Source organism: Trachypithecus francoisi, unplaced genomic scaffold (genome assembly GCF_009764315.1).
Source record: "Trachypithecus francoisi isolate TF-2019V2 unplaced genomic scaffold, Tfra_2.0 Lachesis_group2, whole genome shotgun sequence".
Lineage (NCBI taxonomy): Eukaryota > Metazoa > Chordata > Mammalia > Primates > Cercopithecidae > Trachypithecus > Trachypithecus francoisi.
The window spans coordinates 131,655,363-131,669,969 of NW_022681465.1; the positions used below are offsets into that span (position 1 = coordinate 131,655,363).

General features: G+C 46.4%; 1 protein-coding gene across 2 annotated transcripts in view; it reads right to left on the reverse strand.

Annotated features, from left to right (window-relative positions):
• Positions 1-4,073: 4,073 nt before the first annotated feature.
• ADRA1B (adrenoceptor alpha 1B) overlaps positions 4,074-14,607 on the reverse strand; it is a 57,965-nt gene continuing 47,431 nt past the window's right edge. For both annotated transcript variants that reach the window (XM_033180423.1, XM_033180422.1), the window contains one exon: positions 4,074-5,201. In XM_033180423.1, coding sequence (XP_033036314.1) covers positions 4,594-5,201 — 608 coding nt within the window. In that variant the 3' untranslated portion in view covers positions 4,074-4,593. The remainder of the gene's footprint in view (positions 5,202-14,607) is intronic.

Sequence of the window (14,607 nt, forward strand, 5' to 3'; positions counted from 1 at the left end):
TTTAGCTTTTATTAGATTCTTAAAGGAAATGCTGATCCAGGAAAAGCTGAGAACTGCTGGAACGGAGGATATACAAGGTCCCCCATGGTTAATAAAAATAGTGCCTACTCTGTGCCAAGCTCTTTCATGTTTTGTCTCATTTATTGTTCATCCCAACCTTGTGAAGTAGGTGCTAATCGCATTCCCAATTTACAGGCAAAGTGGTTGGCCTCAAGAGGGTGAGTGCTTGACTTGGGTAGGAGAGCTGGGCCTTGAATTCAGGTGCATGCTTGGGGCCACTGTCCTGGTCCCCTCCTCCATCTCTTCTGTCACAGGATGTGCTAATCCTGACACATGTATACTTCCCTTACCCATTTTGGTTTTGTCACCTGGAATGTTCTATAACTTTTATTAAATGTTTAAAGTTATTTTAATTTTAGTTTGGACTGATTACCTTTTTGAGTAATGTGTCTTCATGCTGTAGGACAATTTTTTTTTTTTTTTTGAGACAGTGAGATAACTCGCTCTGAGAGTTATCTCGGCTCACTGCAATCTCTGATTCCCAGGTTCAAGCGATTCTCCTGCCTTAGCCTCCTGAGTAGCTGGGATTACAGGTGCATGCACTATGCCTGGCTAATTTTTATGTTTTTAGTAGAGACAGGGTTTCACATGTTGGCCAGGCTATTCTCACACTGCTGACCTCAAATGATCCGCCCACCTCGGCCTCTTGAAGTGCTGGGATTACAGGTGTGAGCCACTGCGCCTGACCAACAAAATTCTTTTACTCTGTGATAAACTTACGTCTTTCTTCTTCAGGGTGGACCCTAAGTCCTAAAACCTGGAATCTGACCCAAAAAACCTGAATTGTTTTGTCTCTATATTCAGATTTTCCAAATTTCATATATCCAAGTAAATAATTGAAGAATGACTACCTCCGTTAATAGCTACATGGGATGCTCACCGAGCGCCTGGCATGGTGTCAACTGTTTTAGCCTCATGATCTCATTTGATCCTCCCTATGTCCCTGTGAAGTAGTTAGTATTATTATCTCTATTTTATAGTTAAGGAAATGGAGGTTTAGACCCATGATGTAAGCTGCCCAATATCACACAGCTACTAACTGGCAGGGGTGGAATTTGAGTCCAAGTCTGGAAAATTAACTAGTATTCCATTTGCCAAGCCACTGGCCTCTTGACTGGGGTTGGCAGATTTATTCCTGTGCATGCTTCAGTGGTGACAATGGCCCAGCAGTCTGGGTGGCTGGAGAGGAAAAAGTGGGGCTGCTTTGCTGCCTGTTGGGAGATCAGAACAGAGAGGACCTGTCTGTCTGAGGGACTCTTGATGAACTCTGGGTCCTCCTGGATACCAGGAGGTGATTTGGAAAGGCCAGCAAAATGTAGACTCTGGCTAGGGGCAGATCTGGACCCTAGTACCCTCTGGGATATGTAAGCCACTGCTTGGCCAGTCTTCCTTCTGGAAAGAAACAGGAGGCTGCTACTGCCTCTCTCTGCTGCCTGGGTGACCTCCAAACACCAGTAATGAATGAGATCATCAGAACTGAGCAGCTCAGGAAATGCCTTTAGTGCCTTGTGGCTTCAGATATCCAAGGTCCAAATTATAACTTGCATCTGCCCAGTGATTTGCATTTCGGTGTTTATACTACAATGATCTCATTGAATCCTTTGTGTGTCCTGGTGGGCTGTGATGATCATGTCCATTTGCTAGATCAGAAGAGGCAAGATGAACTGCCCAAGGTCATGCAGAGCCAAGATTTGAACCCAGGCCCTATTGACTCCAAATTCCATTTACTTGCACTAGACCAGTGCTTTTTAAACATCATTCTGTGGAACCCCAGGGTGAATGGGGCAGGCCAGAGCAAGGGTCTCAGGAAGAGGAGGAGGCTGAGGAGGCTCTGTCTTCTCTTCACTCCACTATGAGCTGATCTTATATCAGATACCTGTGTAAGATTTGTTAGAAGATTTGTGTTCCTAACACAATGTTTTCAGAACTGCCCCAAACGATTCCTTCTTCTCTGGGAATGGAGTTGGGGTTTTTCTTTTCCTAGGGCCCTCTTTTCTCTATTTGGGCAAGAAAAGGACTGCTCTCTGTTGGAGGATGTACTTAACTACAGGATGGTAGCACAGGGGAATGTAAAAGGTACTGGACAAAGAGGCAGAAGACCTGGGTTCTACAGCTTTGGTGTGACCCAGTAAAGTTATTTACCTCAGTCTCCCCATGTGTAAAATTGAGGGAGTTAGCCTAGATAATTACTAAAATGCAGTTCAGAGCATATAAACCGAGGATAGTGAGATCTTACACAGGGGTATGGCATCTAAAATTGAATGAAAATGTAATTTTTTTGGTATGTGCGTTTTTATGGAAAGAGAGTCTATAGCCTTCATCAAAATCTTAAGGGGTTTTGTGATACAGAATCTCTGGCTTCCTAGGATTTTTTTTTTTTTTTCCCTGATGAAGTCTTGCTCTTGTCACCCAGGTTGGAGTGCAATGGTGCGATTTTGGCCCACTGCAACCTCCGCCTCCTGAGTTCAAGCGATTCTCCTGCCTCAGCCTCCCGAATAGCTGGGATTACAGGTGCCCACCATCATGCCCAGCTAATTTTTTGTATTTTTAGTAGAATCGGAGTTTCACCATGTTGGCCAGGCTGGTCTTGAACTCCTGACCTCAGGTGATCCACCTGTCTCGGCCTCCCAAAGTGCTGGGATTACAGGTGTGAGCCACTGCGCCCAGCTGATTTTCTTTTTCTTTTTCATTTTTTGACAGAACTGCTGGACAATCTTGTTTCTCCTTTTGGGGGTATCAAGTTGTAAGAATGTCGTGAGGAAGGCATTTTCAATAAGGAAACTAGGGCAATATACAAAGATAAGCAGAACTAAAAGATGGAAGCTACAGGAAGCAGAAAGAGACTGTGAGTAGCTTGACAATCTTGTTTGTGCCCCTGGATCCAGACATACCTGACACCCCTACACTTTTCAACTACATCAATCACTGGCTCTTTCCCCTTTAAGTATTTTCTCTCTCAATCACCTACAGAATGAATGGTCGATGTGCTAATATTATTGGAAGAGGTCCTTGCCATTTGCAAAATTATGAAGCTCAACTTAGAAAAGCAAAGTAGAAAGAGAAAAAGGGATGGAATGTGGGAAGAGCGTTCCTCCTAGGCTTTTCTGAATCTCTGAAGAAAAATGTTTCATATTTTACTCACTGTGCTTTATTCTCTTTTCAAACTCGGGGCTTTCAGAGGCAGCAAAGACCTTAGAATGAACTCCACCATTACACAGACAGGGAACCAAGATCCAGAGAGGGGATGTAACTCTGCTCTTCATACAATAAATCAGTAGTAGGACTGAGACTAGAACCCAAGTTATTGACTCCAAAGAATGCTCCACCTTTCTGTGTGACCTTCCTCAGTGCTTTTTCCCAGGCAGGGTCACAAGTTAGCAAAGCTTGGGAGGGTTCTTGTGCTCCTGTGTGCTGCTGGGCCCCAAGGATCCATACCTTATCCAGAAATGTCTGCAGTTTGGATGTCTTTTCAAGTTCTGTGGACACAGGCAAACAATCAGTGGAGTGTTGGCCTGGGGATGCAAAGGGAAGGGGAAGGGAACCAGCCCCTCTCTCTGCCTGGGCTTTATCCTCTCAGCAAATAGGCCCATTTAGGGGACTGGCCCGGGAACCCCAGCTAGGGTTGGGGTTCTAGGGATTAGGACCAAGCCAGACATTGCTCAGTGTTGGTCACAGCAGGAAGGAGCCGCGGGAAGATTCAGATTCTGCTAAGGGTCAAAAGCGGGTAAGCAGGATTTATTAGGCAAGTCCAGGGCGTCACGTTCAGCCACAGGGCCAGATTGGTGCAGCCCCTTAGGTCACTAACCGCAAAGGCATAAATGGGACCTAGGGGAGCCAGCACTAATTGTCCTCGGGACGTGGTGAGAGCGGCTTTTCTGGGGTGGAGACTGAAGGGCAGGGGAAAGGAAAGCGAAGAAGGAGCCCAAGACCTAGGACGGGGTCAAATCCGAAGCAGAAGAAGAGGAAACACAAGGCTCGGCCTGCCGCTTGTCCACAAACCACTCAAAGCCGCACAGGAGAAATGACCTTTAATGTCGACTTTGTTTCCAACCCCACCAAAGTGCCATCCTTCAGTGAAGTACAAGGAGGGGCTTGAGAGGTACGAAGTCACGACACACACAACGCCCTCGGCTGCCTCCGGGGCGCACACTCGCTCCGCCCCCCACCGGGCGGCCCCACGCGCACACACATGCGGAACACACGCACACCGCACAGACACACTCACTTGCACCCACGGTTAAATACAAGTAGAGAGGGACTCGTTTATATATACACAGAGGGAGAGAGAGAGGTAAATCCCGGCGGCGTCGGGTCCCCCAGGCTCTCAGCATGCTCGGCCCGGCTCTCCGCGTGGTACCTGGCACCCATGCCCCTGCCAGAAAAGCAGCTGCCCCTCTCCCCGGCCCTCCCCCCCGGTTCCCCTTGGGGCGCGCGTCTACCCGGCGTGGACGCTCCCCTCCCCCCTCCGCCCCGCCCTCCCCTCCCGCCCACGATGTTTTCCTCCCCAGGGAAAGGAAGCTGCGCACGGGGGCCCTAAAACTGCCCGGGCGCCAGGGGCATGTTGCTTTTGAAGCTCGGCTGCCCGTTGGCCACGTCGGCCGCGGCCTCGCAGCCTCCGTTGCTGGCGCCGCCGTCGGTCCCGGGGCTCTCGGGCTCGGCCAGGAGCTTGAAGGTGAAGAGCTGGCCCGAGTCGTGGCGGCCGCGGCGGCCGGGGGCCTCAGGCGCGGGCAGGCTCAGGAGGGCGCCGGGCGCCTTCCACTCGGGGAAGGCGCACAGCTCGACTGGCGGCGGCGCGCCGCGGCCCAGGTAGCCCGGGCTCGGCGAGGCCGAGGGCAGGGTCCGCTGGCTGCCGCTCAGGCAGCTGCCGCTGTCGTCCAGCGAGTCCTTGCGCGACTGCGAGCGCTCCAGCGAGCCGCCGCGCGTCCACGGCCGGTAGGTGTAGGCGCAGCCGCCCAGGCGACGGCGGCGGCGGCGGCGGCGGCGACCGCGGCACTGGCACCCGAGGATGCGCACGAAAGCGCGCTTGAACTCCTTGCTGGAGCATGGGTAGATGATGGGGTTGAGGCAGCTGTTGAAGTAGCCCAGCCAGAACACCACCTTGAACACGGCGTCGGGGGGCTTCAGGGTGGAGAACAAGGAGCCTGCAGTGGGGAGGGGGGTGGGCACGGGCAGAAAGACAGCAATTTGTGAGTAGTCAAGCTCTCGCCCCAATATGCTCCTCAACATTGTCAACCCGCAGCGTTTCTGCCGCCAGGCCTTTCCCCGAGCCAGTTCCTTGGCCCGGAATACTTCCCTTTCCATTTCAAAATGAATGAATCCTACATTCATTTTTAGGGCCAGCCTCAATAACTTCGCCTTTGTCCATGAAACCTTTCTTGATCTAGTTGAACAGCATCTAAGCCCCTATAATTTCTTCTGCTAGCACTTGGCACCTTCTATCAAAGTGGTAACAATAATCGCCCACAATTGCACATCTCTTTTGGGTCAGGCATTGTGCTAGGTGCTTTCCCGATATTAGTTTATCCTTCACAAAACGTCATGAGGTAGATGCCGACTTATTTCCGTGGAAAGTAGAAGGTGTATTAAAGACCTAAATGTGAAAGGTAAAGTTTTTTTTTTTTTTTTTTTTTTTTTTGAGACGGAGTCTCGCGCTGTCACCCAGGCTGGAGTGCTGTGGCCGGATCTCAGCTCACTGCAAGCTCCGCCTCCCGGGTTCACGCCATTCTCCTGCCTCAGCCTCCCGAGTAGCTGGGACTACAGGCGCCGCCACCTCGCCCGGCTAGTTTTTTGTAGTTTTTAGTAGAGACGGGGTTTCACCGTGTTAGTCAGGATGGTCTCGATCTCCTGACCTCGTGATCCGCCCGTCTCGGCCTCCCAAAGTGCTAGGATTACAGGCTTGAGCCACCGCGCCTGGCCTAAGTTTTAAAGGTAAAAGAGGACAACATAAAACACTATTTTTTTGATCTAGGGGTGAAGAAAAACAATACTTCAAAAGGACGAATCATGAGGCAAGAATCTGAGAAGATATTTACAATGTCCAAAGCAGTCAAGCGATTGATATTTAGAATATGCAAGGAACTCTTACAAATCAGCAAGAAAAAGTGTTCCCAGTAGAAACGTGGGCAATGGAAATTAGCAGGAAATTTACAAAATAGGAAACTCAAGGGCTAATGAACATATGAAAAGATAATCAAAATATTAGGCAGTCAAATAAAATAAAAACCACAAAGAGGCCGAGTGCAGTGACTCATGCCTGTAATCCCAGCACTTTGGGAGACCAAGGCAGGAGGATCACTTGAGCCCAAGGGTTTGAGCTCTGCCTGGGCAGCACAGGGGGATCCCGTCTCTACAAAAGAATTAAGCATTAACCAGGCGTGTTGGTGCGTGCCTGTAGTCCTAGCTACTTGGGAGGTTGAGGCAGGAGGATCCCTTGAGCCCAAGAGTTCAAGGCTGCAGTGAACTATGATCATGGCACTGCGCTCCAGCCTGGCTGTCAGAGTAAGACCCTTTCTCTAAAAAAACAACAATGAAAATGAAAACCACAAAGGGACATATCTGATAGGCTGGCAAAAATTAGGAAGCTGGATACTTCCAAGTTCACGCAGGGGTGTGGGGTGTGGGGACGTGAGGAGCTTTGTGCATGGCTGGTGGGAGCACAGGCCGTACACACATCCTGGAGATGATTCTGGTAGCACTTGGTCTAATTAACTATACATACACCTTGTGACCCAGCCATTTTGCTCCAGGTCACAGATCTCAATGAATTTTCACACAAGTCCATAAGGCTCATATATGAGGGAGCTCATGGCAATATTGTTTGTAGTGACAGGAGGTGGGAGACAACCTGGATGTCCCTTCCTGGGAAAAGTAGAATGGGGTAGATGCATTCTTAGATATTATGCAGCATTTAGAGGCCCGGGGTGACATGTCCACATGACCACATGGAAAGATCTGAAATACATGGTTCTTTGTGAAAAAAGTAGGAAATAGAATGAGGTTTATGACATAATGCCATTTAAGTAGTTCACCAAACAACCACATGCATTTTGCAAAAAACACATTCAAATTAACAAAAACATATTAAAGACAGAATGCCTAGGGGTGGAAGCAGAGGGAAATGGGAATGGGAATAAAAGGAAATAAATCAATATAATGAGACAGGCCTGGCATAGACTCATGATGATGAGATGTTACGAATAAGAAACATGATTAACTCGCCCCTCTGAATTTGAGATCCCAAAACATTTTATGGCAATATTCAAAACAATTTCCATTTTAAATATAAGTCAGCTGAAACTTGGAGAGGTTAAATGACTTGCCCCAGGTCACACAGCATGCTTGTCATATATCTGGGATTTAAACTAAATTCTATTTGAATAAAAATGTGTTTTTTTTAAAAAAAAGAAGATGCAATTAATAATCTGTGTAAAGATAAGAAAATATAAAAATGCAAAAAGAAAAACTATTTTAAAAACACATATAACTCTGCAGTGCCAAAATACCATATTTTGGTATCTATACTTTCAGATTTTTCCTCTTGTATATACAAATTTAAATATCTTAAGAAAAAGGAATACTTTCTAGAACATTTTGTACCTTCTAACCCTGTCTCTGTCCCTGCCACCTGGCTTGTGGCATATTTTGTGTTCTACTTCTCAGACTGAGCTTCCCAAGGGCCTGGTCTGTGGGATCATCACTGAATTTATTTGTTAAAAGAAGAGTCAACACTCTTAGAGTGTATCTGAATGGGAGGGATCTTAGCAACTGCCAAGTCCAACCAGTTTGCAAGTGGAGACACCGAGACCCAGAGAGTAGCTGAAAATCCCTGAGGTGGTTGGCACAGATGCCACATGGATTCCCATCTTTGATTTTGGATTGCTCTTGCATTTCCTCTCTGTAGCATTTCACTTTCTTGATTATTTGAGATTTGGCCTGTTTCAAACCTGAAATAATCAAGAAGAAGAAATATAGGAGCCTGACTCCTAATTCTCTGCACAGTAACTCAGTGGTGGCTACTGGGGGTCAATGACTGGGCTCCTGGTGCAGGACTAAGTCAGTCAGGAATTCAACTTAGAAAGAGGGTTATCCATACCTGGATGTAAGCGCCAAGTGTAAGTACTGACCTCTTTTCAGGTCGGGGGGAAATGTGGCAGTGGGATACTTTCTAGGTTTGGTCTAGGTGAGACAAGGGAGGGCACTATCTTGTGGCCTGTTTTGTGACAAGATTCACACCATTAGTTTGGGGTTTCACCATTGGAGCTACTCTTTTGGATTAAGACTCTGTACAGAAGGCCCCAGCTGAAATGCAACTATGGTATATGAACACCTAGTTATTCCCTGATGCGGGGAGTTGTCTCTGTCCACAGGGATGGGCTTATTTCTGTCAGTGAGTCTGAAGAACATAGGAAACTGGCCTTGACAAAATGGGACACTGGGGAATAAATTTTGGAGAGGGCCAGACATGGTGGTTCACGTCTGTAATCCCAGCACTTTGGGAGGCCAAGGCAGGAGGATAGCTTGAGACCGGGAGTTCGAGACCATCCTGGCCAACATGGTAAAACCATGGACAGGATCTAGAGCAGGAAAGCATGTTTGTTGAGGACAAACTTGTAACTTCGTTTGGTGCCAACCCTGTTGAAGGTGGTTGTGAAATAGGCAATAAATGGATTAGTGAGGATGCAGCCTGAGAAACTGGCTCTTTTAAAGGTTGCACGAATATCAGTAATGCTAATAGCTAAGATTCATCATAGCCACCATTTATCTTGTGTGTGTGCTCTGCAGGTCCTGTGCTAACTCTTCACACCACTAGCTTATTTAATAATTATAATTGGAAGGTACCAGTGAGGAAGGTACTGTTGTTGGTCCCATTGTTTTGGATCAAGAGACCAGCATATGGTAGTCATAGTTATTTAAATTCTTATATGTTCATTCATGTGTTCATTCATTCATCCATCCCACAAACACTAAGCTCCTTAGAGGACAAGCTGTGGGAATACAGAGATGAGTTTGGGGTGTGGTGTTGCACCATGGCAGCTAACAGGCCATTCAATAGAGCAAATGTAGCATTACGAAGGGGGCATACATTTCACTTTCCCCCATGTCCGTGTGGCATATGTTTTTTGGTTGTTCTTCACGTCCATCACACTGGAAGCACCTTGTCAGGGACAATGATGGGCTAGATTTTTGCCTTCATTTTCTTACAAAGTACCCTCCAAGGACCATGGCCTTGAGAAGTGTTCAGCCAAAGGTGAGGGGGTGATGCCAACTTTTCTTATGGGCATTTACTGCCAAATTTGGGTCTGGGCTTGTTACACTGTTTATTCCTCTGAGAAGAAGCAGCCAAGGGCCATTCTTTGCCCTTGGCTCATTATGGTTAGGTAGTGTGGTCAAATGGCTGGAACCCAGAACTTGGGATGACACAGACCTATATTGAAACCCCTCTTGAGTTATTGGCTGTTCAGCTTTAGAAGAGTTAATTAGCCATCTCAGCCTCAATTTTCCCATCTGTAAAATGGTGACAATATCTGTATCATAGAATTACTGTGAATACATGAAAATATCCATATAAAATACTTGACACAGAGTCTGGCATCTTGAAAATAATAAGTAGTGACCATTTTCTAAATATACTTTATATCCTGGCCCATTCTTCTCTAGGAACTCAGCTCTGCTTAGCCCCACCTAACTCAGATGGACTTCTTTATTCTGCACCCCATAGAATTCATACAAGCAGATCATATTTTGTTATTTTATTATTTGCTTTTTCATGTTAAGCCGTCCCAGGGCTGGCTGAATCCTGGTTCGTCACCCAGATTGTAAATTCCTTCTGGGAAGGAGCTATATCTTCATTTCTTTTCTTTTCCCTTCCAGATTTGTATATATTTTTTATTTCAAAAGCAATCCATGCTGAATTTAAAAAATACATATCACAAAAAGTCTGTTAAGTCTAGAGTAAAAATACTCCACTTAAGCAGAAGGGATCAGAGTTAACAGTTTTATTTTGAATCCTTCCAGGTTTTAAAAAACAGGGTCATACTACACATTCCTTTCCCCAAATTGCTCTCTTTGCTTAGAGTATGTAAAAGATATTTCCCTGTCAAAGTACGTGGTGCTATTTCACTTCTCTCCCTGCCCCACAAGGGCTGCATTACATCCTACTGTCCAGATAGATGGTAGTTTTATTTAATGCCTTCTCTATAGGTGATTTCCAATTTTTGGGTATTATGGACTGCAGTGATGAAAAGCCACATGCATTCACTCTTTGCATGCACATTTGAGTGTTTCTGTGCAATAAATTCCACATGAGGACTCACTGGGTCATTTTCACTTTTAAGCACTGACAGCCAAATTGCCTTCTGAACTGGTTGTACTAATTTACCCACCTATCAACTGTTCCTGAGTCTGACATTTTCCCTACAACTCCCCAGCTTTGGGCTCTTTCAGCCTTTTTACTCCTCACTTGTTTGGTAGGTAAACACTGATCTTGCTCTTTTATTCCATCTGCATTTCATTTTATTTTGTCCTCCTGCAAAGGAGGGTACCCTGAACAAGTTCTCAGTGACTTCTGACAGGGAGTCCCCTTTTTTATTGGAATGGGACTCCCTGGGATAGAATCCTGGTTCTGGCCATGTGACCTTGGGCCAGTTTCATATTGTTCCTAAGCCTTAGTTCCTCATCAGTAAGTTGGGCTAATAATAGTAGTAACCTCTCTGATTGTTGTGAGGATTAAGCAAGGTAAAAACATGTAGAGTCCTTATGAGCACTCTGGATCCCAGATGTCTGCCACGCAGTCAACTGCATGAACAGTAATTAACTAAATAATAATTATTATCCCTGTAAATCCCTGATTACTGGAAATCTAATTTTAGGAAACATATTTGGGACCTATTTTACTAACTCCATGTATTATTTTGGGTAAACTGCTTTCCAATTTTGTGCCTGTTTTCCTTCTTTAATTGAGTGGTGTGAGCTGGGTCTTTTTCAGTCTTAAAATTCAGAGTTCTGGCTGGGTATGGTGGCTCACACCTGTAATCCGGCACTTTGGGAGGCCAAGGTGGGCAAATTACCTAAGGTCAGGAGTTTGAGACCAGCCTGGCCAACATGGTGAACCCTGTCTTTACTAAAAATACAAAAATTAGCCGAAATGCTCATGAACCCAGGAGATGGAAGTTGCAGCGAGCTGAGATTGCTCCATTGCTCTACAGCCTGGGCTGTCTCAAAACAAAAACAAAAACAAAAAAATTTCAGAGTCCTCATGAAGTCAGAGACCAAAGCCTTGCCATCCCTGCTGGGGCGTGCCTGCTTCCCTAGACTCTCACCACAGCGGGGCAGTGTGGGTCAGGGACTGGACCGCCAGGCTGCCACGGATTCCACAAAATTTTCGGCCCCCTCCTTCCTCCTTCTTCCTCCACCAGCACAGTAGCTGCTGGGATTAGGGGGGTCCAGTTTGCTGCACTGGCCTGCCCTCGTGGAAACCAATAAGCTGTCGTTAAGTGACAAGATGCTGAGCCTGTTAGGCATGTAAGAGGATGTGTGACAGGGATCTTTTCCCCTGGGCAGCCAAACAGACCTGTCATTGGAGAAGAGTGTGGTGGGTGAAGCTGCTGGGAGAGGGGAGTAAATACAACAGGAAGTGTGGGTTCCTGGAAGGCCCGGACACTCTGTGCTGGAAGTCAGGGCTGTGCCGGGCTCTTTAACAATGCCATTAACCCCCTGTACATGTTCCCGAGCCTGGCCCTGAGCCTGCCTCCGCTTCTCTTGCTCATGGAATGTTCCCGATGCTTCTTGCCCTGCCTCTTGAAATCATGGCTTGCCAGGACTGGGAAGCCTCCTTCCTTAATGGAGGGTCAGAGAGGGTGAGGGGAGTGACTCACTCAAGGTCACTCACCTGGTGAATGGCAGAGTGGCCACCAAGACCTGTTCAAGTTGCCATTCATTTGCTTCATTAAATATTTATTGAGGCAGTGGAGTTTAGTGGTTAAGGACCTGCTCAGACATCACGGGTTGGTAGATCTGGGGTCAAACCCTAGCCCTGGCATTCTCAGCTGGGTAAACTTGGAGAAGATCCTTAAGTTCGGTGAGGCTTGGTTTCCTGGAAAATGGGGATGGTAATAATTCTTTTCTGTATGGATGAGGTAAGCTCAGGCTTGGTAAGTACCTGGCACATTGAAAGCACTTAATAAGTATAGCTATGATGACTGCTTTGTGTGCTGCTACTATTACAACTGCCAGTGCTGCTGTTACCACCAGTACCACTGCTACCGAGATGAGGAAGGTGGTGAAGAGGATGAGGTCTTTGTGCTGTCTAGGCATTGAGACTTACCCTACTGCTCTTTCCAATACCAGCTGAGTTGTGGGCTCCACATGGCTCCTGAACCTGCTAAAATTGTGGGCAACATTCCTGTATTTTCCTTGGTGAGATTCTATAGCTGTCTTCATGGTCTTAAAGGGATCAGTAACCCTCAAAGGGTTGAGACTCACTCATCCCAGGTCTAAAGCTTGCTAAGAATTCATCATTCTGCCACCTGGACCACCATTTATTTAGCGCTTTCCTTTGCATCAAATAGCCTTTGGTATCTCAATTCTTTTGAGCTTTCTATCACTATTTTAAAACTTGCATCATTTGCTATAAATAAAACATCATGGTGGAGAAAATAAGATGAAAACAAAACAATGTTTGTACCTCCTGGATAGCTCCAGACTGTGGTGTGAATGAGGCCTGCTCCCTCTTTCTCAAAAAGGGAGATTAGCAGTGGTTGAGAGGTGCTGAAGACATTTTGTCCCTAAACCGAGAGGCACTCCTTTCTGAGGAACCTAAAGTATTGAAAGAGAAGTGAACAGGGAACCACTTTGTCTCTGGAGAGCCCAGCCCCTGGCACACGTAGTAAGTGCTGAACAGATATTTGCTCAGTGATGGCCTGACTGAGTATGTGACTCACAGTGTCTTGTGCTATCTCTAGATGTCGTTTCAGTCTTGCACACCACCCAAATCCATAGTGAATTTCACCTGCTGTGTAGGTACAGCCCTGGGAAAGCACATGTGGGAGGCATTTCTATTATTTCTTTTTTTTTCCGGGGTGGGGTGGTGAGGGGAGGAAGGATAAATTGAGGAACAATGTTACCGTGAGCCCACCCACGTTACTTGGGCTTTGAGTGCCCAAGGGCGATTTAGAGGGACTGAGAAGTGCAAGGATCAAAGACTCACATTGAGCAGGATATACACAGGGAAAAACATTTTTTGGCTGGACATGGCCCCAGCAGGTCATCCTTAAGGTGCCATTCAACAAATGTGAACAGTAAACAATGAACACTGGAGGTCTCAACCCTCTGTGAACCTCCGCTCATCAAAACCTCAGGGCATGTCTGTAGAATAGTGGCTGCCATTTATCAAGCTCTAACTCTGTGCCAGGCAATGGGCTAAGCACTTAACTGCTGTTGGGCCAGTTACTCCTTCAACAGCCACTGTTCCCAGGGCAGCCCCTCATGACTGTGTTCTAGAAGGAACCATTCATACTGTCATTTGCAACAATTCTTGATGACTGTGTCCAACCTGCATCACCGGCCTGGGGGCCACGATTCTTACACATGGGGGAACAGAAATTCAAATTTGATAAGTTGCCGAAGGCCACAGAGCTAGTAGGTAACAGAGTTAGAATTTAAATCCAGGCAGCTGTAACAGAGGCTCTTAATCACCACAATCACCACAATGCAGCTCACAGGAAAACAAAATATACATACTTATGTGTGTAGATATATATATATATATATGTATTTGTTGTTGTTGTTGTTTATTCACTGTCAAGTCTCAATGCTCATGTATAGAAAGGTCTGGGAGGGTGTGCACTGGAATGTCAACTGTGCTTATCTTTGAGTGCAGGGGAATTATGGGTGAATTTTCCTTCTCTGTGCTTTTCGGTATTTTCCAAAATGTTCTCCATGAACACAAATTCCTTCTGTAACTGGGGAAAATCCAATGAATGTTATCTGAAAGCTAAAAGACAGGCCAGGTGCAATGACTCATGGCTATAATCCCAGGACTTTGGAAGGCTGAAGCAGGAGGATTGCACGAGTCCAGGAGTTTGAGAACAACCCAGGCAACATAGACGTTGTCTCAAAAAAAAAAAAAAAAGGAAGAAGAAAAAGAAGAAATAAAAGCTAAAAACCAAACAAGCCAAAAAGGAAAAAAAAAAAAAAATTAGCCAGGTGGCATGGCCCCCACACCTGTGGACCAGCTACTGGGGAGGCTGAGGTGGGAGGATCCCTTGAGCTCGGGAGATTGAGGCTGAAGTGAGCTATGATCGCACCACTACATTCCAGCCTGGGCAACAGAGTGAGACCTTGTCTCAAAAGAAAAAAAAAAAAGAAAAATAAAAAGCTGAAAAACAAGCCAAAAGATGCTGTGCGTATTGGGTCCTTGTTATGTGCCGCCAACTTTCTTAGATCCTATTTCATTTAATCCCGACAATAGCTCCCTGAGCAGTGTGGGCTTTTCCCTACTTTACAGATGAAGAAATGGGTAGACGGCAGCACCAGTGTGAGGTCCCTCAC